The sequence below is a fragment of the Globicephala melas genome, chromosome 1 (genome assembly GCF_963455315.2).
Source record: "Globicephala melas chromosome 1, mGloMel1.2, whole genome shotgun sequence".
NCBI lineage: Eukaryota > Metazoa > Chordata > Mammalia > Artiodactyla > Delphinidae > Globicephala > Globicephala melas.
The window spans coordinates 122,281,419-122,308,634 of NC_083314.1; the positions used below are offsets into that span (position 1 = coordinate 122,281,419).

Consider the following 27,216-nt stretch of genomic DNA (forward strand, 5'->3'; position numbering starts at 1 on the left):
TTTGTAGACTTTCAATCATGGCCATTCTGACTGGTGTGAGGTGATACCTCATTGAAGTTTTGATTTCCATTTCTCTAATTAGCAATGTAATTAGCAATGTTCATGTGCTTTTTGGCCATCTGTATGTCTTCTTTGAGAAAATGTCTTTTTAGATCTTCTGCCCATTTTTAAAAAATATATTTATTTATTTATTTAGTCTGTGTTGGGTGTTAGTTGTGGCATGCAGGATATTTCATTGCAGCATGCAGGTTCTTCATTGCAGTGCACAGGCTTCTCTCTAGTTGTGGCGTGCGGGCTCCAGAGCATGTGGGCTCTGTAGTTGTGGTGCATGGGCTCCAGAGAGCATGGGCTCTGTAGTTGCGGCACACAGGCTCTCTAGGTGTGGCGTGCAAGCCTAGTTGCCCTGCAGCGTGTGCGATCTTAGTTCCCTGACCAGGGATCAAACTGGCATCCCCTGCATTGCAAGGTGGATTCTTAACCACTGGACCACCAGGGAAGTCCCATTCTGCCCATTTTTTGATTGAACTGTTTGTTTTTTGATATTGAGCTGTATAAGCTGTTTGTATATTTTGGAGATTAATCCCTTGTCAGTCGCATCATTTGCAAATATTTTTCTTCCATTCTGTAAGTTGTCTTTTTTTTTTTATGGTTCCCTTTACTGCACAAAAACTTTTAAATTTAATTAGGTCCCATTTATTTATTTTTGGTTTTACTTCCATTACTCTAGGAGATGGATCCACAAAGATACTGCTGTGATTTATGTCAAAGTGTGTTCTGCCTATGTTTTCCTCTAAGAGTTTTATAGTACCTGGTCTTACATTTAGGTCTTTAATCCATTTTGAGTTTATTTTTCTATATGGTGTTAGAGAATATTCTAATTTCATTCTTTTACATGTAGGTGTCCAGTTTTCCCAGCACCACTTATTATTAAAAGACAGAAGAAACTGTCTTTTGTACCTTACATATTCCTGCCTCCTCTGTCATAGATTAATTGACCATAAGTGCGTGGGTTTATCTCTGGGCTTTCTATTCTGTTCCATTGATCTATATATCTCTATTTTTGTACCAGTACCACACTGTTTTGATTACTGTAGCTTTGTAGTATAGTCTGAAGTCACGGAACCTGATTTCTCCAGCTCCACTTTTCTTTCTCAAAGATTGCTTTGGCTATTCAGGGTCTTTTGTGTTTCCATACAAAATTTTAAAAATTTTGTTCTAGTTCTGTGAAAAATGCCATTGGTAATATGATAAGGATTGCACTGAATTTGTAGATTGCCTTGGGTAGTATAGCTATTTTGACAATATTGATTTTTCCAATCCAAGAACATGGATATCTTTCCATCTGTTTGCGTCATCTTCAGTTTCTTTCATCAGTGTCTCATAGTTTTTGGAGTACAGGTCTGTTGCCTCCTTAGAAAGGTTTATTCCTGGTATTTTATCCTTTTTGATGTGATGGTAAATGGGACTGTTTCCTTAATTTCTCTTTCTGAACTTTCATTGTTAGTGTATAGAAATGCAACAGATTTCTGTGTATTACTTTTGTATACTACAACTTTAACAAATTCATTGATGAGCTCTAGTATCTTCAGGATTTTCTATGTCTGCTATCATGTCATCTGCAAACAGTGACAGTTTTACTTCTTCTTTTCTAATTTGGATTCATTTCTTTTTCTTCTCTGATTGCCATGGCTAGGACTTCCAAAATGATGTTGAACAGAAGTGGTGAGAGTTGACATCCTTGTCTTGTTCCTGATCTTAGAGGAAATGCTTTCAGCTTTTCAACAGCTGTGGATTTGTCATATATGGCCTTTATAATATGTTGAGGTAGATTCTCTCTATGCCCATTTTCTGGAGAATTTCTATCATAAATGGATGTTGAATTTTATCAAAAGCTTTTTCTGCATCTATTGAGATGATCACATGGTTTTTATTCTTCATTTTGTTAATGTGGTAGCTCATACTGAATGATTTGTGGATACTGAAAAATCCTTGCATCCCTGGGATAAATCCCACTTGAATATGGTGTATGATCCTTTTAATGTATTGTTGGATTCAGTGTGCTAGAATTTTGTTGAGGATTTTTGCATCTATGTTCATAAGTGATATTGGCCTGTAATTTTCTTTCTTTATGGTATTGTTGTCTGGTTTTGATATCAGGGTGATGGTGGCTTTATAGAATGAGTTTGGAAGTGTTCCTTCCTCTGAAATTTTTTGGAATAGTTTCAGAAGGACAGCTGTTAACTCTTCTCTAAATGTTTGATAGAATTCCCCTGTGAAGCCATCTGGTCCTGGACTTTTGTTTGAGCAGAGTTCTTTTTTTTCTTTTTTTGCAGTACACGGGCCTCTCACCGTTGCGGCCGCTCCCGTTGCAGAGCACAGGCTCCGGACGCGCAGGCTCAGCGGCCATGGCTCACGGGCCCAGCCGCTCCGCGGCATGTGGGATCCTCCCAGACCGGGGCACGAACCCGTGTCCTCTGCATCAGCAGGCAGACTCTCAACCACTGTGCCACCAGGGAAGCCCTTGAGCAGAGTTTTTTAATCTGATTCAATTTCAGTACTTTCTGGGTTTTTCTGTTTTTTTTTTGTTTTTTGCGGTATGCGGGCCTCCCACCACTGCGGCCTCTCCCGCTGCGGAGCACAGGCTCTGGACGCACAGGCCCAGTGGCCATGGCCCACGGGCCCAGCCGCTCCGCGGCGTGTGGGATCTTCCCGGACCGGGGCACGAACCCGTGTCCCCTGCATCGGCAGGCAGACCCTCAACCACTGCACCACCAGGGAAGCCCAATTTCAGTACTTGTAACTGGTCTGTTAATGTTTTCTACTTCTTGCTGGTACAGTCTTGGAAGATTGTATCTTTCTAAGAATTTGTCCATTTCTTATCTTTCTAAGAATTTGTCCATTTCTTCTAGGTTGTCCATTTTATTGGCATATAGTTGCTTGTAGTAGTCTCTTATGGCCCTTTGTATTTCTGTGGTGTCGGTTGTAACTTCTTTTTCATTTCTAATTTTATTGATTTGAGCCCTCTCCCTTTTTTTCTTGATGAGTCTGGCTAAAGATTTATCAATTTTGTTTATCTTTTCAAAGAACCAGCTTTTAGTTTGGTTGATCTTTTCTACTGTTTTTTTAGTCTCTATTTCATTTATTTCTGCTCTTCCATTAACTTTGGGTTTTGTTTGTTCTTCTTTCTCTAGTTGCTCTAGGTGTAATGTTAGGTTATTTATTTGAGATTTTTCTTGTTTCCTGAGGTAAGCTTGTATTGCTATGAGCGATTTCTCTTTGAAGCCTCCTAACCTATATCCCCATTGCACAATACCTGGACTTTTCCAAGACTATATGGATCAATTTAGAAGAAATACTCAAACGAACGTTATTAGCCCCAAAACAAGTTATCTCATGCTCTCTTATAATGAATTTCTGAAACTAACTGGAATATTAAAAATAAATAAAATTCACTGAACATAAGACAATTATCATCACTATTACTAAAGGAGAACATCTTCCAAAAATAGCCAAGATACTCTTGAAGAAGAACAGCATGGAACGACTAACTCTAATGAATATCAACTTATAATAGCGTAATTAAGAAACTGTGGTATCAGCACAAGAGCAGACAGACAGACCAATGGTATAGAATAGAGTCTAGAAAGAAGATCATATATGGGCACTTGATTTATGACAAAGGTTGACTGTGGAGCAGTAGGTAAAGGAAAGTCTTCTCCATAAATGGTACCAATACGATTATGAATCTGTACAAGAAAAAATTAAATATGGCCCCTTCTTCACACCACATACAAATATCAATTCCAGGTGGACTGTAAATCTAAACATAAAACAATAAAGCATCTGGAATATAACAAAGAGGAATATCTTCATTACCTTGGATATTCTAACCAAACCTTTATGTTTCATAATTGATGATTTAGCACACATTAATCACAGGTTCAAACTAATGGCTAAGTTGTTTACATCTCCCCCATGGTCTGGTTTTTGTGGGCACACAAAAATCACATTACAAATACTCCAACCACAAATCCCACCATCTGTGTTTTGCTTCTTACTAAATAAGGGATGTTTTCACCTAACAAGTTCCTACTACTGCAGTAATTTGGGGTTTTGCAATATTTCCCCCCCAGTCCTCCACCTCCTGAGTAATCCTGGTACCTCCCCATGTAATTCTGCATGACGTACTTCTTTCTCTCAGGAACTGTAAGTAATAAGAATATCCTTTGGACTTCCCTGGTGGTGCAGTGGTTAAGAACCCACCTGCCAACACAGAGGACATGGGTTCGAGCCCTGGTCCAGGAAGATCCCACATGCTGCGGAGCAACTAAGTCCATGTGCCACAACTACTGAGCCTGTGCTCCACAACAGGAGAAGCCACTGCAATGAGAAGCCCGCACACCACAACAAAGAGTAGCCTCCACTCACCGCAACTAGAGAAAGCCCGCGCACAGCAACAAAGATGCAATGCAATCAAAAATAAATAAATTAATTTAGATTAAAAAAAATATATATATATATACACACATATAGCCTTTAAATGGCATTAGCCTCTCCATGTCATCACTCAGTGATCTCCATAAATTAAAATCCCATGGGTACAATCAAGACACTGGGGTAGGTAAAGACTTCTTAAGCAGAATACAACAAACACTAACTATACAGGAAAAAAATAAAGTAGACTACATTTAAATTAAAGACTTCTAATAAGTCAGACAGAGACAAATACCACATGATCTCACTTATACATGGATCTAAAAACAAACAAAAAACCAAACTCATAAATACAGGGAACAGATTGGTGGTTGCCAGAGTTAGGATGTGGGGGAGAGGCAAAATGGGAGAAGAAGGTCAAAAGGTACAAACTTCCAGCTATAAAATAAATAAGTCGTGGGGATGTAATATACAGCATGGTGACTATAGTTAATGACACTGTATTGCATATTTGAAAGTTACTAAGAGTGTAGATCTTAAAGTCCTCGTCACGAGAAAAATATTTAAAACTATGCATGGGGATGGATGTTAACTAGACTTACTGTGGTGATTGTTTCATAATATATACAAAATAATGAATCATAAAAAAAGAATTTCTATTCATCAAAAGACACCACTGATGCAGGATAGGTTCTCCAAAAACCAATTTTTAGAAACCAAATAATTTATTTGAAAAGTAATTCCAGGAAGTATAGGCAAGAAGAGTGGGGAAGTAAGAAGGCAAGGGAAGAACATCAATATAGGATGTAATGATGATCCGGTTACCAGTGTATGGTACCGTGGCTCAATCCTGCTGGAGACCTCTCAGAGACAGTGTAAAGTAAGCTTCAGAAACTACTTCCAGAGGTAAGGAAAATGGGGCATTTATTCACCAACTTCAGTTCAGTATTCGTCAAGACCTATCACTGGGTCAGCAACTCCCTGATTACTCTCTAGTCTCTCCTGTGGCCAGAGAAAGTCCTCAGGCAGAAAGTTTCAGCTTGCTTGCAGTGAGATGCCATACATACACAAAAGTGAATGCCAAGGGGATGTGGGTGGCACACCAACAATGTCTACCCCACAATACTGAGCAAAAAAAGCCAATTACAAAGTGGGAGAAGATATTCGTAACACAGAAGAAACGAAGGGCTTATATAAACAGCTCTACAAATCATAAAAGATAACTCAATAGAAAAATGGGCAAGACCTTCACAAAAGAAGATAGTCAAATGGTCAATATACATATGAAAGGGTGTTCAACCTCATTAACAGGAAAATGCAAATTAAAACCACAATGAAATACTACTATCTACCAACCACTATGGCTAAGATTTTTAAACTGACAATATCAGGTTTTGGATAAGAGCAATGGGACTTCTCATACCCTCCTGATGGGACTGTAAATCAGTACAATCATTTTGAAAAACATTTTGGCAAACATCATGTTTGCCAAAAGTTCAACTAAAGTTGAAGATACACCTCAAGACTCAGAAGTTCCATTCCTATGTACCCAATAAAAATATGTCCAAAATTTTATTAAGAAGCAGGTATGAAATGATTAAGCAGTATTATTTCTAACTGCCAAAACCTGCCCACAACTCAGAAGTCCAACAACAGTGAACTGAATAATGGCATACTCATACAGTGGAATATTATATAGCAATGGAAATAAATGAGCTATAGCTATATGCAACAACATGAATAATCTTACAAACACAATGTTGGATAGAAGAAGCCAGATATAAAAAATACACACTGAATGATTCCTTAAAGTTTTTAAAAGAACAGGTAAAACTAAGTTATAAAGAAAAACAAAAAAGTAATTAATAAAAAGTGGTTTCTTTTTGGAGGGAGGTAGAGAATAATGAACAGGAAGGAACAGAAGGGGAGTTCTGAAGTACTGGCAATATCTGTTCCTTTACCTGAGGGGTCATCACATGGGTGTTCACTGTTGTAATGCCTGAATACATTTCTGGCTGTAATAATTGGGTATAACAATTGGATTCTACTGGCATCTAGTAGGTAGAAGCTATGAATACTGCTAAACATTTCAGAATGCACAGAACAGTAAAAGAATTATCCATCCTAACATGTCAACAGTGACAAGTTTGAGAAATCCTGCTGTGGAGGAGTTGTCTTACTATATTTACACAGGTACTCTCTTAACCTCTTATATCACTAGTGATTTCCTGTTTCTTCTTTCTCTGTCTCTCCTTCCAATCTCTTCCTACCTTAATGGCTTTGAAAAAGTAAACAGCAATGAATCTTACAGTTGCAAGGTACTAAGTGTTGCCCATACCACATGAGCAGAGAGGCAGACCCTTCCCTAGGTGAGTACTCCAGATGAGTATCCAGCCCTGAATGACACCTTAACTGTAGTTTGTAAGACCCTAAGCAGAGAACCAAGCTAAGATATGCATAGACTCCTAACTGACAGAAACTGTGAGATAATAAATATGTGTAGTTTTAAGCTGCTATAGTTGAGGTCATTTGTTATGCAGCAATAGAACACTAATACAGTCTCTTTACAGCTTGCTTCTTCAAAGCCAAGAAAAGAGTTTCTTCGTGGAGAACTGGGAGACAATTCTCTACTGGCCTTTTGCATATCTTATGAGCAAAGGCACTGACTGCCTTTGTTCTGGACAGACTTTTCAAGGATGTTTATATAGTGAATAGCCTTGAAAGATATAGTGTCTCCTTCTACAGCAAAGGGCAGGTTTGCTTACAGTCTCAGAAGATAAAGATGGTGCCTCCCTGCATAATAGCAGGCAAATATGCTTACCGCCCATTATAAAAGATTCAGGTTCCCTAAGATCAGCAATTCTCTCCTGTAAAACTCTGTATGTGCAGGTATCACCTAGCCCTCTTCACATCGCCCTGTGGGAAAAGGAGCTTGGGGAATCAGTGCAAGAAAATGTTGATACTCTGGATATTGCTATTGTGGGTATAAAGTCCTTTCTCTCTGATCTAGGAGTCTGTGTCTTCTGTCAGCATTTATGAAACTGTGGCAGGCTAACTTGTTAGCTTGCAAGTAGGGTAGAATATCAGATACCTTACAGTTCCTGATAATACTATGCTGTAATTGCTTTTTTTTAACCAAAATCTCAAAATGAATTATAAATTCCTTTGGATTAGACATTCACTTCTTACTGTATCCCTAGCACTCATTACAATGCTTGGTAAAATAACTTGTTGAATTAATTAAAGAAGGAGCCATGTACTACATACTCTATATGGCAGTCTGAAATCAATTGGAAAAAATTAAAAGTTATTCAAAACAAAGCAAAGAAACTTGGGTAAAAAGTTGAAAAAAATTCTTTGATATCAAAGTTTTCAAATGTTGCAGGAAGTATTTTGGATGTTTATAATGGAAAACACAAACATTCTTAATGCAATACATTAAATTGTAAGGTTATAAACACTGCATAAAAAGAAAAGACATTTGGATTAATTAAAATAATAAATTTAAATTTTATTCTCAATGAAACTTATGATCAGAAAATATGCATTTTATAAAATCAATATTCTTAAAGAGAAAATATGAGAATTCACCTTAGGCAAACAATTCCATACTGGAAATTTTCAGAGAACATTTAGTTCATTCAGAAGTTTAAGCCAATCATAAAATTCAGCCAAAAGAACATTTAGTTCAGCCACAAGCTTAAGCAAATAATGCAATTTAACCAGCACAAGTCTGAACTAATTTAGTAAATATCATATTTAATTAAGAGATATATATATATATGCTTATATTAAATGAAGGAAAAGCCTCATTTAAAATATATCTCCAGATGGTTAAGGAAACAGCAACTGAGAAACAGTATAAGGAATAGTGAAATTCATGAATTATGTATCAAGTCAATATATTGCTTAAGTTTCCTTAAAAGTTAGTAAATCTCATCTGAAAAGTACTTTTTTTACTTTATATTTTTCCTTTTTTTAAAATGTTTTATTGGAGTCTAGTTGATTTACAACGTTGTGTTAGCTTCAGGTGTGGAAAGTATTTTTTAAAAAGCCTCCACAAAGGACAGATGTGCTGGTTAAGTAAAAAATGTACAGCTATGACTGATCCCTCCAAAACTAAAAAGGGTGGGAAGTAACACTGGCCCATAAAAACCTTATGGAGCTAGTTACAGATTGCCTTTTCTAGACTGGAAAAAAGATTCCAGATTCTCAGTTTATAGAATTACCTTACACTTAGCCCACTGGGCTTTTCTAAAATCTGACAGTCAAACTGATTACAGCAGCTGGTTATTTAATCACAGATATTTCCCAGAGAGCTAGTTGGCTAAATTGATATTCCTTTCTTAATATAACCAGAAACAGTCTAATGCAAAAACATGTACAGCTGATCCTTGAACAACACAGGTCTGAACTGCATGGGTCCACTTAAATGCAGATTTTTTTCAATAAATGCACATATGTACTGGAGATGTATTTTCTCTTCCTTATGATTTTCTTAACAATGTTTTCTTTTCTCTAGCTTACTTTATTGTATGAATACCGTATAAAAATATATAACATACAAAATATGTATTAATCAGCTGTTTATGTTATCAGTAAGGACTCCAGTCAACAGTAGGCTATCAATAGTTAAGTTTGGAGGAAGTCAAAAATTATATGAGGATTTTCAATTTGCAGGGGGTCAGCACCCTTCAGCCTCATGTTGTTCAAGGGTCAATGGTATATTACTAATTCTTATAGCCAGAGAAACTAAATCATGAATATGTATGACTGTGTAATACTACACATTACACAAGGTGACAACAAAGAGACTGCTCTCAGGTATAATCTGATAATTAATTCTTTCCTATAATAAAATATTACCTGAATCTAATGATGAGGAAACATCAGACAAACCCAAATTGAGTGAAAATACACACCCGTAATTTTCAAGTGTCATGGTCATGACTGAAGACTAAATAGATACAAAAACTAAAGGCAATGCTTGATTCTTAACCGAATCCTTTTTCTATAAAGGGCATTGTTGGCGGGACTTCCCTGGTGGTCTAGTCGTAAAGAATCCACCTTACAATGCAGGGGATGCCAGTTCGATCCCTGGTCAGGGAACTAAGATCCCACATGCCGCAGGGCAACTAAGCTCGTGCATGCCTCAACTAGAGAACCTGCATGCTGCAAACTACAGAGCCCACACGCTCTGGAACCCGCGTGCCATAACTACAGAGCCCACACGCCCTGGAGCCTGCATGCCACAACTAGAGAGAAGCCTGCGCATCGCAACAGCCTGTGCGCCGCAACAAAAGATCCCGCATGCCTCAACAAAGATCCCACATGCCACAACTAAGACGCAATGCAACCAAAAATTTAAAAAATAAATAAATAATAAATACATCTTAAAAAATAATAATAAGGGATATTATTGACAAAATTGGAAAAACTTGAATGGGGTCTGAGGATTAAATGTTATTAAATGGTATTATCGTTAATTTCCTTATTTTGAAGGTTTACTGTGGTTGAGTAGGAGAATATCCTTGTTGTAAGAAATACTAATGTATTTGAGAGTGACAGAGCATCATGTCAGCAACTAACTCTTAAAATTTTCAGGAAAATAAGTTCTTTGTAATGTACTTGCAAATTTTCTGAAGATTTGAGATTTTATTTAATTTTTATTGTCACTTTCTAAAGATGCTGAAACCAAAAGGTCTTACATGCTTCCAGAGAATGGAGGGGGAAAATATGTCAGTCATATCCAAAATTCAGGAGTCTCAATGGTTTCAACTTCTCAATAGGAACATTATAAGCTACAAGACAGTGGGGAAATGCCTCCTAAATTCTGAAGGAAAATTACTTCCTGACGAATTCTATTTTCAGCAAAACTATCAATCAATCATGAGGAAATGAGAAAACAGTTTAGACATATAAAGTCTCACTCTTTCTCAAAAAGTTACTAAAAACTGTGCTCCATGAAAAGAAGAGAGTAAGTGAAAACAGAGGAAGACTTGGGATATGAAAAACAAGAGATCCAGGACTTCCCTGATGGTCCAGTGGTTAAGAATCCACCCTCCAATGCAGGGGATGTGAGTTGGATCCCTGGTCGGGGAACTAAGATCCCACATGCTGAGAGGCAACTAAGCCCATGCGCCACAACTACTGACCATGTGGGCCACAACTAGAGAGAAGCCCATGTGCTGCAACAAGGAGCCCACACGCCACAGCGGAGGATCCTGCGTGCCGCAGCTAAGACCCAATGCAGCCAAAAATAAAATAAATAAACAAACATTTTTTTAAAAAAAGAGAGATACAACACAGGAAAGACAAACAACGATGATGAAGAGAAATCTGGGGTCATAGCTGTATACTAGCGAAAGAGAGGTAACCAATCCAGATTGGAACAAGTTTGAAACCTGTGGGAGAGACATCTTCCAGAGGTTGAAATTAACTGAGTACCTGAAGTGAATGAATGAATACTGAGAGGATATTTAGAATATACTGAAAGGATATTTATATAATTGGTGAAAACGTCTATGCTTGAATTAGTGAAAGTACAAGGTAAACCACACACAAAAAAAGTTATTAATTCTGGGGAAAAAATGTAAAAAGTTGTGCATGCTCAGTTCTGTGTAGCATGGATAGTCATAATCATTTTTATCTAACTAAAATTATGTTATAACCTTACGGGGTGAGGGGAAGTAGGGAAGTGTCCATGTTTATAGAAGGAAAAGGAAAGAAAACTAAATAGTCATCCTTCTGGAAGGGAATTAACATGTAATATCAAAGGATATATGAAGAAAATGAAAAGACAACCCAATAAATGGTAGAAAATATTTGTAAATCATATATACAATAAGGGACTTATATCCAGAATATATAAAGAACTCTTACAACTCAATAATAAAACGACAATCCAATCAAAAATTAGCAAAGGATATGAGTAAACATTTCTGCAAGGAAGATATACAAATGGCCAATAAGCACAAGAAAAGGTGCTCAACATCATTAGTCATATCAGCGAAATGCAAATAAAAACCACAAGAGACTACTTCATACCCACGAGGATGACTAGAATCAAAAAGTCAGATAATAACAAATGTTGGCAAGGATGTGGAGAAATTGGGACCCTCATAGACTGCTGGTGGAAATGTAGAACGATAGTCACTTTGGAAAACAGTCTGGCAGTTTTTCAAACAATTAAACATAGAGTTACCATATGAGCCAGAAATTCCACTCTAGGTATAGATCCAAGATAAACAAAAACTTACATCTACACAAAAACTTGTATATAAATATTCATAGCAGCATTATTAATAATCAAAAGTGCAAACAACTCAAATGTTCATCAACTGATGAACAGATAAACAAAATGTGCTATATCTATACAATGGAATATTATTTATCAATAAAAAGAATCAGGGCTTCCCTGGTGGCGCAGTGGTTGAGAGTCCACCTGCCAATGCAGGGTACACGGGTTCGTGCCCTGGTCCGGGAAGATCCCACATGCCGTGGAGCGGCTGGGCCCGTGAGCCGTGGCCGCTGAGCCTGCGCGTCCGGAGCCTGTGCTCCGCAACGGGAGAGGCCACAACAGGGAGAGGTCCGCGTACCACAAAGAAAAAGAAAAAAAGAAGAATCAAATATTGATGTATGCTACAATATGAATTAACCTGAAACATTATGCTAAGTGAAAAAAGGCAAACATAAGAGACTACATATTGTGTGATTCTATTTATATGAAATGTCAAGAATAGGCAAATCTAAAGGAACAGATAGATTAGAAATGACAAGCACTGGGGGGAAGAGGATTGGAAGGGATGGAAAGTGATTGCTAACGGGTACAGCACTGCTTTTTGGGGTGATGAATACGTTCTAAAATTGACTGTAGTGTTTGTTGTACAACGATGAATATACAAAACATGGTTAAATTGTATACTTCAAATGGGTGAAGTGTATGCTTTGTGAATTCTACCTTGATAAAGCTGTTATATTTTAAAAAATAAACTGTGTGATATATGTAGAAATAAAATATATGACAATAGCCCAGTGGGAGGAATGGGGGGAATGGCAGCATACTACCATAAGGTTTTCTTTTTCAGCTTTACTGAGGTATAACTGACATATAAAATTGTAAGATATTTAAAGTGTACATTGTGGTGATTTGATGTACATACACATTGCAAAAGGATCCCCCCATCTAGTTAATTAATGCATCCATCACTTCACATATTTATCTTTCTTTTTGTATGTGAGAACATTTAAGATTTACTCACTTGGCAAATTTCAATTATACAATACAGTGTTATAAACTATAGTCACCATGTTTTATATTTGATCTGCAGATCTTATTCATCTTATAGTTGAAAGTTTGGACCCTTTAACCGACCTCTTCCTATTTCCCTGATCTGCAAGCCCTGGCAACAACTTTTCTACTCTGTCTTTCTGTGAGTTTGCTTTTTTTTTTTTTTTTTTTTTTTTTTTACATTTCTCATACACGAAACCATGCAGTATTTATCTTTTTCTGTCTGGCTTATTTCACTTAGCATAATGCCCTCAATGCTACCCCTGTTGCCACAAATGGAAGTATTTCCTTCTTTCTCATGACTGCATAATATTCCAGTGTGTGTCTGTGTATTTGTGTCTGTATCTTGGCTATTGTGAATAATGCTGCAATGAACATGGGAGTGCAGATATCTCTTTGACATCCTGCTTCTATTTCATTTGGATATATACTTAGAAGTGGGATTGCTAGATCATATGGTAGTTCTATTTTTTTAATTTTTTGAGGAACTGCTATATACTCTTTTCCATAAATTTAGCTGCACTAATTTACATTCCATCAATAATGCACAAGGGTTCCTTTTTCTCCACATTCTCACCAACACTTGCTATCTTACATCCTTTTGATGACAGGCATTCTAAAAAAGTGGTATCTCATTGTGGTTTTGATTTGCATTTCCCTGATGATTAGTGATGCTGAACACCTTTTCACGCACCTGCTAGTCATTCATATGTCTTCTTTGGAAAAATATCTATTTGGTTCCTCTGACCATTTTTTAATCAGATTGTTTATTTTTTTCCTATTGAGTTATATGAGTTCTTTATATATTTTGAATATTAACTCCTTATCAGATATATGATTTGCAAATATTTTCTCCAATTCTGAAGTTACATTTTAATTTTATTGGTTATTTCTTTTGCTGTGCAGAAGTTTTTTAGTTGGATATACTCCCAACTTGTATTATTTTTGCTTCTGTTGCCACTACTCTATGGTTATACCACATGTGAAGTGACATAATATTATTTGAAGGTAGACTGAATTCAGCTAAAGATGTAATCAATAAACCTGAAAGCAACCATTAAAATAACAAAACAATGAGTTCTATCCAATAAATCAACAGAGGAGTAAAATGGGATCATAAAAAATATTCAATTAATCCAAAAGAAGGCAGAAGAAAAGGAAAAGAAAGCAAATAGAAAAAAGGTACCATGATGGCAGATTTAAATCAAAACATTTCAATAATCTCATTAAGTACAAATGAAATAAACACCCTAATTAAAAGTAAGATATTCTGGGAATTCCCTGGTGGTTCAGTGGTTAGGACTCTGCACTTTCACTTCTGAGGTTGTAGGTTCAAATCCCTGGTCAGGGAACTAAGATCCCACAAGCTGCGTGGCCAAAAAAAAAAAAAAAAAGAAGAAGAAACAGGTAACCTTAATAGCATCATATCTATTAAATATTTAAGAAGTTGAATTTAGAGTCAAAACCATTCCTACAAAGAAAATTCCAAGTTTTAATGGCTTCATTTGTGAATTCTACCGAACATTTAAGGAAGAAATAGTACCAGTTCTACACAAACACTATGAGAAAATTGAAGAGGAAGGAATGCTTCTAACCTCATTGTATGAAACCAACTAATTTTGTTCCAGACATCAGTTGTTCTAGGTTACCTCTCATTTGTATATATTGAATTTTAAGGTGTTTCAATTATTTAAGGAAACTTCCAATTCTCTGCCTGCCCAACAGCCAAAACTTTTCCATATAATGTTTTTATTGTAAATGAACCTTAAGAGCAATTATCTCTACAATATGGAAAGGCTTCTTAAACATAGATAAACCTTCAATGGATTTGCAAAGTAATCAAATTTTAAATCAAATTTTACTGATGTACAAGACGTCTTTCCTTTTTAAGCACACGAGCAAAAATATACAGGTGACCCTTGAACAACATGGGTTTGAATGGTGCAGGTCCACTCATAGGTGGATTTTATTCAAAAAATACAGTATGACACAATCCAGTTGCAGAACCCTCCTATGCAGAGGGCTGACTGTAATGTTACACACCTGCGTGGGTTTTCAACTGTATGGGGGGCGGGGAGGGGGACACTCCAAACCCTGCATTGTTCAACAATCAACTGTACATGTATTTCATTAAAGTAAATATTTTTCAATTCACCTTAAATGGAAGAATGAAAACCATCTATTACTTTCTTTATAGAATGTGCCTATAGGCACTAAGTATTTACTTATTATTTTTTTAATAGATCTTTATTGGAATATAATTGCTTCACAATACTGTGTTAGTTTCTGTTGTACAATAAAGTGAATCAGCCATATGCATACATATATCCCCATATCCCCTCTCTCTTGAGCCTCCCTCTCACCCTCCCTATCCCACCCCTCTAGGTCATCGCAAAGCACCAAGCTGATCTCCCTGTGCTATGCAGCAGCTTCCCACTAGCTAACTATTTTACATTTGGTAGTGTATATATGTCGATGCTTCTCTCACTTCATCCCAGCTTACCCTTCCCCCACCATGTTCTCAAGTCCATTCTCTATGTCTACCTCTTAATTCCTACCCTGCCACTAGGTTCATCAGTACCACTTTTTTTTTTTAGATTCCACATATATGTGTTAGCATACAGTATTTGTTTCTCTCTTTCTGACTTACTTCACTCTGTATGACAGACTCTAGGTCCATCCACCTCACTACAAATAACTCAATTTCGTTTCTTTTTATGGCTGAGTAATATTCCATTGTATATATGGCACTAAGTATTTAAATTTGTAAAATATCCAAAGACTTTGTTTCATTCCTAAATGTTAAGCATATTTGAAAACTAATCAAACTTCACATAATGATCACCTTTTAAAGGACCTTTGGAACTAAAACAATTTTTCTCTATTTATTAAGCAAATTATTGTCATCTAAGGTTTTTGAAAACTATATCCAAATTCTTTAAGTAAATATTTGATAAATGAAAATATACCAATTCCTCACCTAAGAAACTTTTAATTTTAAGTATATCATATATGATAATACATTGAGGAAAAAAGTTTCCTTTAAAAAGTTATAATACTCCAGATATTAATAATGACGTACATTTCCAAAAGATTTTCATATTTTCCAATTGTTACATCATATTAAGACAAGTTATATCACATAAGGTATAACAATATAACATATAATTTATACATAAACATACCGTGTCTTGCTTTGGAATTTGGACTAAAACAGAAAGAAGCTGCTCTGTATCAAGAAATCTTGCTAAAACTGAAACAAACAAACAGAAACTATGAGCAGTTAAACTTTATGTTACATTTTTAAAATATACACTATGTAAAATATTATCCTCAAGTAATAGAACAGAACAGTTTTACCTGAAAATATTACTTGTTTGAATTATCTTCACCTATCTTACATTTACCAGGAGTAAACTAATAAATTCTAGTGGTCTTTTCCTAATTTTGATTACTCAGAACTTGTCTTCAAATTTTGCCACTGTTGATCACCCCTTCCTTCTTGAAACTCTACTTCTCTGACTTTTAGATGTTGCTTATCATAATTTTCTTCCCACCTTTTTGACTTCTAACTTTTCTACATGATACTTAAAAGATCAGAGAAGATTAGTTTGAAAGCATAGTTCAACCACTAACCATATAACCTTCCAAAAGTTACATAACTTCTCTGAACTTTAGTTGTTCTCATCTTTTAAATGTGGATAATAACATCTTCCTCCTAGGGTTGTAGTGAGGATTAAGTGCAATAATATGTGCATAGGGGTACCTTGCACATACCAGAGCTCAAAACTGTTATTTTATTCTTCTCAACTCATTTTCCAGCTTCAAGTACACTATAGAAGTATATGTATAGATAATTGGAATCTATCCCTTTTAAATGTCCCCAAGTGTTTTTTTCTTTACCTTAAACTATAGTAACTATTTCTTAATGACTCATGGTTATTATCATCATTGTAATGTGTGATCTCAAAACTTTTTGTGTAAACTTATTGATACTTTCACAAAGTGGCCCCAAATTGTTATCCTTTAAAAAAAAGAACTAAATACAAAAATTTTATGTCACTTCTTTCTTGTTCAAATTTTTGATGTTCTTCAGTTTGCCTACCTCTAGAGCTGTGCCTCTTTCTAAATTACCACTTCTATGGTAATTATGTTAAAACTGTGGTTAAAAAATTAGAGTAAATAGGCTGAGTATACTATTATACTGTTATACTATTATATTATACTACCATGACATTTTATATGTGAGTCCACTAGTCAGACTCTCTTAAGCCCTCACATAGATTGGCCTTTCTCTTTTTCAGTCTCTTCCTTCTTCCTCTCCCCAAATCTACTGTAACAAACAAACAATGTTTCTAAAATAAGGATTTGACCATATATATTACTCTCTTGGTTTAGAATCATCACCTCCCTATTGATTTCAGGATAAAATCCAAACTTCTTAGCATTATATAAAGGCTTTTCATAAACCAGCCTCAATTCTCATTTCCTGCCATTCCCCAAGGCTTCAAGTCATAAATAACTACTGGCCATGCCTTAAATACAGCAAGTTCTTTTATAGCAATGTAAGTATAACTGCAGAAGCTTATGTTAACTCTATCTTCCTCAACTTCCCAGAAAAAGAAGTGTACCCTAGAAAGTAATGACTGCTCAGGATCACAGTCAGCAGCACCCATACCGGATCTTTATCCCAGCCACTGCATCCAAAACACATTTTTGTTACCCCTATGCACATCAACATACCTTGCTCAGGCATGTTCCCTTTGTCTTGAGTATCATTTCTAGAATTCTCCTGTTGTCAAAATCCTACTCATTCCCTTAAGACAGAGCTAAAATATTATCTCTGTGAATCCTGGATTCTATATTTATCCCAGCTCCCTCCTCTATGTTTCCACAAAATATTAAATTATTATTGTGTTTTTCACACTGTATCATATTTATTTATTTAGAGTTCTGTGTCTCTAACATGAATGTAAGATCCCTGAGGACAAAAACTTATAACTTAATCTTCATGTTTTCATCCCTATTGTAGAATGCCTACAAGAAAGTACGTACTGTACTTTTTATGAGGTTCACATTCTCATATTTTAATAAACTATAAAAATTACCCTTGTTCTGTATTCCTGCTCTCCTACTTTATTACACGTTAAGATAAATTATAAACTGTCAAGATAAAGAAAATATAGAACTATTTAACATTTGTAGATGCCAATTTAAAACTTTCTATTATAAGGAATTATAAAACTTAAAATATATGAAAACTAAAGCTTCAAATAAAATCCAAGTTTTTCATTAAAATCTCATCATATAGAACATCATAATCTTTGGAACAACAGAATACAATTTTCAACATGTTTAATAATAAATCAATAGCTTAACAAATATGAACACCCATTATGTTCTAGACTCATATGGGAATCATCCAACAAAACATTCACTTACAATACTGTAAGATAAGTGCCATAACAAGATACTATAGACAACATATAGAAAAGATACCTAATATAGACTTGGGGAGCCAGAGAGGCTTCTAGAAGAAGTGACATCTAAACTAGGATGGTAAATTATGAATTGCAGTTGGCTAAAGAGTAGCTTGGGAGAAGAGGTTACAGAGAAGAAAGATAAAAGATTCTAGACAAATATTACAGAGTACAAAAGCCAGAACATGATAGGCACTAAAACAGACCCACAGATCAATGGAACAGAAATAAACCCATGCACATATGATCAATTAATCTATGACAAAGGAGGCAAGAATACACCATGGGGAAAAGACAGTCTCTTCAATAAATGGTGCTGGGAAAACTGGACAGCTACATGTAAAAGAATGAAATTAGAATATTTTCTCACACCATATACAAAAATAAACGCAAAATAGATTAAACACCTAAATGTAAGACCTGACACCATAGAACTCCTAGAAGATAACATAGACAGAACACTCTTTGACATGAATGGTCAATATTTTTTTGGATCTGTTTCCTAAGGCAAAGGAAATAAAAATAAACAAATAAGACCTAATGAAACTTAAAAGCTTTTGCACAGCAAAGGAAACCACTGACAAAATGAAAAGACAGTCTACTGAATGGGAGAAAATATTTGCAAATGATATACCCGGGAAGGGGTTAATATCCAAAATATATAAACAGCTCAAATAATTCAATATCAAAAAAACAAATAATCCAATTAAAAAAATAGGCAGAAGACCTGAATAGACATTTTTCCAAAGAAGACATACAGATGGCCAACAGGCACACGAAAAGATGCTCAACACTGCTAATCATCAGAGAAGCACAAATCAAAACCATAATGAGATATCACCTGACACCTGTCAGAATGGCTATCATCAAAAAGACCACAAATAACAAATGTTGGCAAGGTTGTCAAGAAGAGGGAACCTTCATACACTGATGGTGGGAATGTAAATTGGTGCAGTCACTGTAGAAAACAATATGGAGGTTTCTCAAAAAACTAAAAATAGAACTACCATATGACTCAGCAATTCTACTCCTGGGTATATATCTGAAAAAAACAAAAACACTAATTTGAAAAGATGCATGCACCCCAATGTTCACAGCAGCATTACTGACAATTGCCAAGATATGGAAGCAACTTAAGTGTCCATCAACAGATGAGTGAATAAAGAAGATGTGGCATATGTGTGTGTACCTATATATGGAATACTACTCAGCCATAAAAGAAGGATGAAATTTTGCCATTTGCGAAAACATGGATGGGTCCTGGAGGGTATTATGCTTAGTGAAATAAGTCAGGCAGAGAAAGACAAACACTTATACATGGAATCTAAAAAATAAAACAAACGAAAGAGTATAGCAAAACAGAAACAGACTCACAGATACAGAGAACCACCTAGTGGTTAACAATGGGGAGAGGGTAGGGAGGAGGGTCAAGAAAGGGGTAGGGGATTAAGCGGTACAAATTACTATGTATAAAATAAGTGAGCTACAAGGATATATTATACAGCATAAGGAATATAGTCATCATTTTGTAATAACTTTAAATGGAGTATAATCTATACAAATTTTGAATCATTATGTTGTACAACTGACACTAATATTGTAAATCAACTATACCCCAATGGAAATAAATTAAATTAAAAAAATTTTAAAAGCCAGAACATGAGACAGGATATGTTCAAGTAACTAAAAGAAGTTCAATTATACTAGAAGGCAGAATGACAAGCGACGAGTAACAAGAGATGCTGTGGGAGGTGATAAAGAAATAGCCATCCAGAAGAGTTTGGATTTTATCCTAAAAGTAATGAGAAGAGAATGAAGGATTTTATGCAAGTGGATATGTGGTAGCCCCACAAAGATGTCCCCATCTTAATCCCTGGAACCTTTGAATATGTTATCTGGTAAAGGGGACTTTGAAGATGGGATTAAGTTAAGCATCTTGAAATGGAGAGATTATTCTGGATTATTTGTTAGTCCCAAAGTAATCACAAGGGTCCTTATAAGAGGGAGGCAGGGAAATTCCCTGGCAGTCCAGTGGTTAGGGCTCTGTGCTCTCACAGCTGGGGGCCCAGGTTCTATCCCTGGTCAGGGAACTAAGATCCCACAAGCTGCGTGGCCAAAAAAGAAAAAAAAAAAAAAGAGGGAGGTAGGAGGATCAGTCAAAGAGAGAAGATATAAGGACAAAAGCAGAGGTCAGAAAGTAGAGAAGAAACTATTCTGCTGGCTTTGAAGATGGAGGAAGGGCCATAAGCCAAGGAATGTAGATGACCTCTAGAAACTGGAAAGGCAAGGAAACAGTTTTGCCCCTAGAGCCTCCAGAAGAAACGGTGGACCTGCTAACACATTGATTTTAGCCCAGCAAAACTGATTTCTGACTTCCAGAACTGTAAGATAATAAATTCATGTTGTTTTAAGCCACTAAATTTGTGGTACTTTGTTACATCAACAACAAGAAACTAATGAAGAGTAATATGCTCAGATTTATATTTTCAAAACATCTCTCAGGCTCTCATATAGAGAAGAGACTGTAAAGAACAAGACTGGAGGAGGAAGCCAAACAGAAGGCTGCTGCAATAAATCAGATTATAGATAAATGGTACCCCAGGCTGGAGCAGCAGCATTGGGAATAGAAGCTAAACATGCAAGAGATATATAGAAAAGAGACTTTGCAAAATTTGATGATTAATTTCAGGGAAGGGAAGTGTCAAGAATGACTTCCAGGTATCTGGTTTGGTAAACAGCTTGGATGTAGAGCTATTCTCTGAAATCAGAAGGGATTGATTTAGAAGGGAAGATGGCACAGTTTGGACACATTAAATGTGAGGTGATTAAGGAACATCTAATAAGTGCTCAGTAGGCAATAAGATATATGGGGCTGAAGGTCTATAGAGATATCTGCACATGAGATGTAAATTTGGAAGTTACGAATACGTGAATGATAATTATAAGACCAAGAAGGTGGGTAAATCATATAAGAATATACGGGGTAAAAAGACAACCCAGGACATACCTTTGAAGAGCCATAGCATTTAGGGAATGAGCAAAGGAAAACAAGCCTAAAAAGAAGACTCAGAAGTCATTCTCACTTCCATTTGAAAGAAAGGACTCTGGGGTTTTTACTCTGTTACCTGATCAATGACAGAGCTTTCTGAAGACATTCCAAGACAGTATACAGTCCTGTAGTCTATTTGGAAATAGTAAAGATAACATTACAAGGGAGATACCCCATTGGTTTTGACTGGATAGTCATAAACTTGTTAAAGAAATGAGTGACAGAGCTTTAAAAAAAGGAAACTCCAAAGAAATAGGAAGAAAACTAGGAAACTGTATAATCACAGAAGCAAAGAAAGGCAGTAATTCAATAAGGAGAGATTTTTGGCAGCACCAAAGAAGTTGGATTTCAAATAGGAGAACTAATATGTGTCCATTAAATTTAAAAACAATGAGACTATGGGTGAATGTTTTAGGCTGGGTGCTCCAGAAGCAGAGGCTGAGATGAAGATTCATGTGCAAGTAATATATTAAGAATTTGCTTCCACGAGAAACCAATAAAGAAGACAAGAAGGACAGGAAAGAGAAAAAAAGCCAAACAAAAGTATAATTTCAGGCAAAGTCCTATGGAAGGTAACTTCAACCGATCCTGTAGAAGGCTTGTGGACTTTAAGTTACATTCATGGTTTTTGCCAAAACAGTGTGAGACAGCTGGGCTTTCATACTCCCACAACATTCAGTCATTTAAGGTCCACAAGGCACTTTTGGCACTCCGTGCCTGAGAGCAAAGCCCTCAAATAGCCTGAGGGCAGGCCTCTAAAGAGAGTCCAGGTACAGGCCATTAGAAGCAAAAGCACACATAGCAGGGAAAAGGGGCACAAAGAAAGGTAAAAGAGACCCAAGAAGATCTGGACAGAGAACCAACAATATCTGCTATAGTGACCTTGACAAGAGCAGTCTCAGTGCAGGAGTGAGCACAGAAACAAGACTGATTGATTAAGACGTAGTGATGAACAGAAGATAGTGTGTGCAGAAAATTTGTTTTCAGCAAGATGTTTAATGGAAGAAGAGAGATAAGGTGTTGCTGTGAACAAGGCTGACCAGTTAAAAAGTGGCCTTTTTGTACCTTTCCCAAAGCCTCACAAAATACACAGGAATATATAGAAAAAAATGAATATACAAAACAACATTGGAAATGCAGAGTCACAGTCAGTATAATGTCAGAATTTTGAAGAAATTATACTAATTAAAAGGTATTTAGAATTGGACTTAGGAAAACCTAAAGGCTGTAAATGCCTTCTAGATTTTCAAGTACCACTTCCGTTTAGACCTCCAGAGCAACAGGAGGGGAGGTTGGGGAAGTGAGGTTATGGAAGACAGATCAAGTTGCTAGAAACCAGGAATTGGACTCGGATCAGTGCATATAAACTGCCCCTCCACCTACAGATTTAAAAAGAAAATTGCACTGCCATGCCAGTGAACAGATGCCAAGGGCAATTCTCTTCCTCATGTTATGAGTTGGATTGTATCCCCCAAAAAGAAACTTTGAAATCCTAAACCCTAGTATCTGAATGTGATATCACTTGGAAATTAGACCTTTGCTGATATCATCAAGTTAAGATAAGGTCATTAGGATGAGCCTTAATCCAACAGGACTGGTATCCTTTTAAGAAGACAATGTATTTTGTTAAAAAATTTGTATTTGGGCTTCCCTGGTGGCGCAGTGGTTGGGAGTCCACCTGCGGATGCAGGGGACAAGGGTTCGTGCCCCGGTCTGGGAGGATTCCACATGCCGCGGAGTGGCTGGGCCTGTGAGCCATGTCCGCTGAGCCTGCGTGTCCGGAGCCTGTGCTCCGCAACAGGAGAGGCCGCAGCAGTGAGAGGCCCGCGTACCGCAAAAAAAAAAATTGTATTTGTAAAAGTAGATGATATTCATTTACCTGACTGAAGTCCAAAAAAGAGTTCCTCATCTTGAAGCAGTTCTTGAACACAATCTAACCTCATGTTAATGGTTTCAACATCAATTAGAGGTTCTAATATATTAGAACGAAGTCTTCTACTTCCTCCAGGAGTCTTAGTGTAATTTAGAACACCAAAGAGTGTGTGACTGCTCCTTTAAAAACACAAGTTAGGAAAATTTCATTAAGTATACTAAGGAAAATCCAATAAAACTGTAATTTAACTTTTAAAATAATCCTATAATCTACGGTAGTGATTCTCAAACTTTAATATGCATACAAATCACATGAGGATTCTGATTCAGTAGGTCTGGGATGAGGCTTGAGAATCTACGTTTCAAATACACTCTCAGGTGTGCTGTCAGTCAGTGAAGCACACTTTGATTAACAAGATCGACAGAATCTTCTTGCATTTAGTTAATGAGTTAATGGCTTTTTTCATAGATCAGTTAACAATACTCAGACTAATATAAAATATTCTAGTCCATGGCATTCCATCAATAATAGCAAGATATCAACAACACATCCTTAAGGGGAGAACTTTTACACTGATAAAATGAGTAATATAATCACTCTGTTCTAACTTAAGAAGTTAGAGAATTATAAGTAAAAGAGAAAGAAAGAAAATAATACCAGGTACAGAAACTGTTAAAAACAAACAAACAAACAGAACTGTACAGAGAATGACCAGGAGGGTTGATTTAGTTAGGTTGGTTGAGAAAGACCTGTATGTATATTCGGCAGTTGAGTTAAGAAGGCATCCATGCCAAGATGATGATGAGATGGGAATAATGATGACAATTGATGGTGAGTATAGCTCACATATAGTGTACACAAAGTATGTGCCAGGCCTTATTCTAAGCACTTTACATATATTGACTTACTTAATTCTAACAATGATGGTATGAGATAGATGCTATTATTAACATTTTACAAGGGAAGAAACTGAAACACAAAGAAATTAAGTAACTTGCCCAAGGTTTCCAAATAAGTGAACAAGAAAAGAGTTACTGTTTAAAAGGGCAAAACAGAACAGCAATTTAAGCCCAGGTAGTCTTTCTGGCTCCAGAACCAGAAAGAAGACCAAAGTTGGTGGAGCACTGCAAGTGAGGGTAAGAATTAAGGGAGATGAATGAAGAAGTTGAAAGAGACCAGAACACATAAGTCCTTGTAGGCCACGGTAAAGAGTCTGAATTATATTCTAAATATAAAAGGAGCTCTGGAAGATTTTAAGCAGGAAAGTTCTAAGATCTAATTTCTGGTTTAAAAGGATCACACTCTGGCCACTAGGTTGAGAATAGACTAATTGCAGGAGGGGAAGAAAGCAGAGAGACGAGTTAGGGGCTATTACACTATACAGTAGTCTAGGTTAAAATGATGGAGGTATGGGTTAGGGTTGTAGCACGGGAAATGCTAAGAAGTGATCCAGAATATGTATGTACTCTAAAGGTTGAGTCAGGAGGATTTACTGACATATTGAATCTGGGTTAAGAGAGGAAAGGAAATAAAAATGACTCAAGTAATCAGACTGCCAAATTTTTGGTATATCAATTTAAACAAATTTTTAGGGAACTATTCAAATCAAGTCCTGGCTGGGAGTGGGGGTCATCATAGGTAAGTCACAGGCACAATTTTGAGAACTTGTCTTCTGCAGGAACAAAGGAGGTGGGGAGCATACCTAAATCTGCCATTTGCTATAGAAATCAATGGGTGAAACAGTATGCTGAACAAGTAACAAATCTATAGATGCATTAGAGCTATTCAGACAGTTCAGTAGATAGCATGCCCATCTTTTAACCTAATATTCTTTGGTTCAAGTCTGTGAAAAGACCTCAATTGCTTCTTTCAACTATAATATGAACTCTTGGAGGTCAAATATCCTATCATTTAATATATAGCAGGAACTCAAGCAACGTTTGACAATGATAATGGTAAACAATGATTAACTGTGAAATGTGACAAAGTAAAACTGAGTACGAAACCCTTTGTAATAATTACTAGCCTTGGTTATTGACTGTCTACATTACCCCACGTTATTTTAATTTAGAAAGTCAATGACAGAGTACTTTATCCAGATATTATTTTATCCCTTTTTTCCTAGCAATAGAAAAAATATTATTTATTCACTAAGCTGAAAAGGAATAATTACAATTAATTATAAACTCCTTTAAAACGTTATAATTTTAGACCATCATTATTCAGTGGAACTACAAAGGTGTTGAGGTCACTACACTGACAATGACAAATAGTATACACAGTACTATTCTTACCTTTACTAAAAGTAGTGCCAACAGTACCTAGATAGATCGAAACTGTTCTTGATGATTAAAGTAAATAATTAAAAAAATTAGATATTATAGGTTTCTAAGTTTGTAACTGTAAATAATGTCTGGAGATTTCACATAATTAAAAGTGAAGTCAAGATAAGAGCACACAAAGTGACCGAAATACTTAAACACTATGGCTCTGAAATTGGCAGTGAGCACCTTAGGGTTTCAATTGTATAAAGTACTCTTTATTCTGTTCAGTACTCTTAATACTAAAATTTATGATTATTTTAAGTTTATCCGTTTCATTGATATCCAAAGTTATAGTTAAGTACTGAAAGCTGAGATTTTACTCCAAGCTTACTTACTCCCAACTTGTACTTTACCAAAGTAAATAGCTTATGGTTTCCTTGCACATACCATATTGCTATATTGAAAATCATGCTTTCAAGACTTTGTTATTCACTGTCTTACTACCTTTTCTACTTCTTAATCTGGATAACTTCTTTTTTAAAAAATTATTTATTTATTTATTTTTGGCTGCATTGGGTCTTCGTTGCTGCGTGTGGGCTTTTCTCTAGTTGCGGCAAGCAGGGGCTACTCTTCGTTGTGGTGCACGGGCTTCTCGTTGCAGTGGCTTCTCTTGTTGTGGAGCATGGGCTCTAGGAACGTGGGCTTCAGTAGTTGTGGCTCGTGGGCTTTAGAGCGCTGGCTCAGTAGTTGTGGTGCACGGGCTTAGTTGCTCCACAGCATGTGGGATCTTCCCGGGCCAGCGCTTGAACCTGTGTCCCCTGCATTGGCAGGTGGATTCTTAACCACTGTGCCACCAGGGAAGCCCATGGATAACTTCTATTTATACTTCAAACCTCATATCAGGGAAAAAAAACCCTCATGTCAGGTATTATCTTCTCTAGAAAGCCTTTTCTAATTACTCCCCTTTTACTCCTTAACTAAGCCCAGTTAACTTTCTTTCTCTGCTATGATCCCATCATTTTTTTATGCAAAGTTTCATATCACTATACAGTTGTCCCTTGGTACCTGTAGGGGATTGATTCTAAGACCTCTAGCGGATACCAAAATCCAAGGATGCTTAAGTCCCTTATATAAAGTGGCCTACTACGGTGGGCCCTCCATATCCACAGGTTCCATATCTGTGGATTCAACCAACTGTGGGTCCCTAGGCTACGGAGGGCCTGATGTACTTAGTACATGTTAATGATACTATGATACTATGCATCTCCTCCTTTAGACTAATTCCTCAAGGAGAAAAACCATTACTCACTAATTCTTTGTACCAAATTGAACCCATATTAAACTATATAGGTTTATGCCTACTATAAGCACCACCACAGGTTGATTACATTATCTTCTAATAACATTTTGATTCTAGTTTAGGTATCCCAACCACTATGAAATCTTATAAACACTGTGTGTTGGTGTGTGTGTGTGCACACACATGGGCAATCTCCCACTCTCGCTCTTATTCATGCTTACCATAAATATTCCTCTAAAGCTAACAATAAACCAATAAAACGAGCAATCTAGTCATACACAAAGACCAAGTTGATTCAACTATTTTCACCTTCTCAAATGATTATGTAGCCCCCTTGAATTTCCTGTATTTAATGCTTTTAAAACTTGTTATTTTAACTTTGTAGTATTCTGCACACAATTTTTTTTATTATGGTAAAACATATAAAACACAAACTTTAGCATTTTAACCATATTAAGCACACAAGTCAGTGTCATTAGGTACACTTGCAATATTGTGCAACCATTACCATCATTCATTTCTCATC

The 27,216-nt window shown here is 36.3% G+C and overlaps 1 protein-coding gene across 1 annotated transcript in view; it reads right to left on the reverse strand.

Moving 5' to 3' along the window:
• Positions 1-27,216, reverse strand: part of MSH4 (mutS homolog 4) — a 96,640-nt gene that overhangs the window by 53,601 nt on the left and 15,823 nt on the right. The window contains exons 7-8 of the mRNA XM_030865973.2: positions 23,133-23,305; positions 15,910-15,977 (exon numbers count right to left, since the gene is read on the reverse strand). Coding sequence (XP_030721833.1) covers positions 15,910-15,977; positions 23,133-23,305 — 241 coding nt within the window. The remainder of the gene's footprint in view (positions 1-15,909; positions 15,978-23,132; positions 23,306-27,216) is intronic.